The following is a 3,101-nucleotide window of genomic DNA, read 5'->3' on the forward strand; positions in this document are numbered from 1 at the left end:
TCTATGTGTGCTGCTTTCCACAACACACACAAAAAGGGCAAAATGCCATAGGGTGTTGTTTTTGTGCAGGAAGTTGATCTTAGTGCAAGACTGCCTGCGTTGGCGCTAGGCAGCGCATTGTGCATCAGTGCTCGGAAAATGCAGGAATGCGCTGTATTGTAACGTGCTGCGCTGTGTTGCTTTTTGATAAATATGACCCCAAATGCTTGGGCTTGGTGGGAGAGATTCAGAGATGCGCTTTGAGATGGAGTTGTTGAAATCAGCCATCGATCTGTAATATGGAGAGATATTGATTCATCTCCATGATACGGTAGGGCTAAGGATAAAAATAAGAATCCTGAATTGATTCGCGAGCCAGATATTTGGCAAACCCAAATAACTCAGGTCATCTGTCATCATCTTGTCAGCTTGGGAAACTGAAAGCTCTTGGGGTACTAATTTCTCAATTACCAGACTTGTAGTACTTTACGCTAATATTCCTGCTCCACATTCTGAGAAATATGGGTGCTATAAACCAAAGAGACAATCAGGTAGTTAAGAGGAATGATACCTGTAGATGAAGGTTCCTCCTCCTATAAATCTAATGCTGAGGCTTGGTGCAAAGGATTCTCTGTTGCTCAACTCAGCTATTGATCTGCAGTGTGGAAGGATATTGATTTGTTCCTAGGTTGATTGGGGAGCCAGCTAGAAGGCAAACCCAATAATTCAGGCTATCCCTCATTGTTTTTTCACCATGGAAGATTGACAGGTCTTGAGTTACTAATATCTCAATTACCAGACTTGCAATGTTTACTCTCAAATTTCTGCTTCACATTTTGTGAAATATTGGTGCTATGAACCAAAGAGATAATCAGGTCATTCAGGGTCTTCTAAAAGAACAGGAGTAACTATTGGTGACCTTTAGAAATATCCTTCAGGTGCAGTAATTCTGAAAACAAATGTGAGTTACAAAGGTATGCCAATGCTGTCTCAGCTAACATAAATGCCGAATGTAATCATGCAAAATTAAACTTTAAACACTTATGAACTTTTAATAATATCAACCTAACACAATTTAAAAAAAGGAGTGGAGGTTCCTTACGACTAACACACTCAACCCTGCATAGTCTTTGAGTAGCTGCCTTTCTTGTAGATTGATTTCCTAAGGACCTGTTTCACATCTTCATTCCTTAGACTATAAATAATTGGATTCAGCATTGGGGCAAAAACTGTATAAAACAGTGATGCCAGCTTATCTGGCTGCTCTTGGCTGCTTGGAGGAGTCAAGTGGGTTGCAGCCCCTGCCCCGTAGAACAAGAAAACCACCATGAGGTGAGCAGAGCAGGTGGAGAAGACCTTCTTCTTGCCCTCTGTGGAAGGGATGTTCAGGATCACCCTAATAATGTGTATGTAGGAGGTGAGAATGATCACGAAGGTCGCCAATGCTGCACCCCCAGCCAGTACGTAGAACACAATCTCACTAGTCAAGGTGTCCCCACAGGCCAACTTCTGCATGGCTGGAAATTCACAAAGGAAATTATCGATTCTGTTGTGTCCACAAAAGGGTAGTTGGGAAACAAGAAAGGCATTTACAAAGGAGATCAGCGCAGAACCCATCAAGGAAAGAGATATCATATTAAAACATAGCTGCCTGCTCATGAGAGTTGTGTAATTTAATGGGTAGCAGATGGCGGTATAACGATCATAGCACATGACAGTCAGGAGAAAAGCATCCGAAAATGACAGCCATAGGATTACAAATACTTGGGTAAAGCACTCATGAAAATCAATTTTCTTCTGCTGGGTCCATAGATCCTTCAGCATTCTGGGGACTGTCACGGTGACAGAGATAATGTCAAGGAAGGAGAGGACAGACAGGAAGAAATACATAGGGGAGTGGAGCTTTTTCGTGGTTGTGATGACTGCGATAACGATGAGGTTTCCAGACATTGCCACAATGTAGATAAGCAGAAAAACAGAAAACAGGGAGACTTGAACATCTGAGCGGAGGGAAAACCCTATGAGGATGAATTCTTTGCCAGTTGTGCCATTCCACATTGTTCGTCTTTGACGCATGTACCTGCATCCGAAATAAACAGAGGAAGTATATAGTGATCGATGAATGTTCAACGCACACATCAACATAGAAAATCTAAGTGATACCACCATGGATGCTTCGCGTCATTTGTATGCAGCAAAACAGAGCACAGAGGAACAATCAGAGTAAATGAAATATAAATGATGAGATATCCTGTCTAAAGATCTGCATATGTCATTAGTCTCCTTTTATGCCTCCATATCTCTAGTCTTGGTGATGCAACACTGTGCTCAAGTACCATATGGAATCTGCCCATCAGTTTGTTGAACACCCTACCCCACATTTCCCTCACCTCAACAAATTATAAAACTGAACAGCTTTAAAACCCATTTACACTTTAAACTGTGCTACACCACAAGGCTCACTCCTCTCACCTGAGCATTTCAACTTCTGAAGGGAATTTATCAGATAAATGACCTAAGATAAAGACGTTTCTTCGCAGCAATATACATATTACACTCATTTATACTTGAAGTCTCTATCTCATTGAACTTATTAAGTCTCAAATACATCCTAGACAAACTAATCAATAGGCTCTCCCGTCTCTAGTTACAATTCGAGCCCAGCAAGACGGAACCCCAGCTTTTGTGCTAAAAAGTTCCCCTAAGCAGAGAATTCTTTACATCTGGCATTTCACCATTACATGTGACATTTACAAAATCTCTAGTCTTCATCTTTCATCAAAATCTATTTCTGAAGCAAGACCTCAATAAACTGGTAAAAACTGGAGTCATTGAAAGAGGAATTTTGATTTCACCTATAAAGGAACATCAAACCTTCCATCTCTCCTGCAGACTTTAAGACAGCAGTTCCAGCACAAGTGTGTTCCTTTCCGGACAGAGGTAACTCCTGGGGTGGCCTTCCAAAATCCATAACCTGCACCGCTCAAGGTCACTCTGCAAGCAGTGGCATACCTACCTCCAATGCAGAAAATATCACCATGAAAATAGCCTACACCATCTGCAAGACTCAGCTATATGGTTCTCTTCATTATTAATAAGACAACCTGCATATCATCTAAGCA

At 41.4% G+C, this 3,101-nt stretch overlaps 1 protein-coding gene across 1 annotated transcript; it reads right to left on the reverse strand.

Annotated features, from left to right (window-relative positions):
• Nucleotides 1-1,092: 1,092 nt before the first annotated feature.
• Nucleotides 1,093-2,037, reverse strand: LOC147678819 (olfactory receptor 2C1-like). Its single transcript, XM_086945739.1, has one exon. It carries the CDS (start codon nt 2,035-2,037, stop codon nt 1,093-1,095), a length of 945 nt encoding a protein of 314 aa, XP_086801865.1.
• Between the last annotated feature and the right edge of the window lie 1,064 nt (nt 2,038-3,101).

The sequence above is a fragment of the Lissotriton vulgaris genome, chromosome 12 (assembly GCF_964263255.1).
Source record: "Lissotriton vulgaris chromosome 12, aLisVul1.2, whole genome shotgun sequence".
Lineage (NCBI taxonomy): Eukaryota > Metazoa > Chordata > Amphibia > Caudata > Salamandridae > Lissotriton > Lissotriton vulgaris.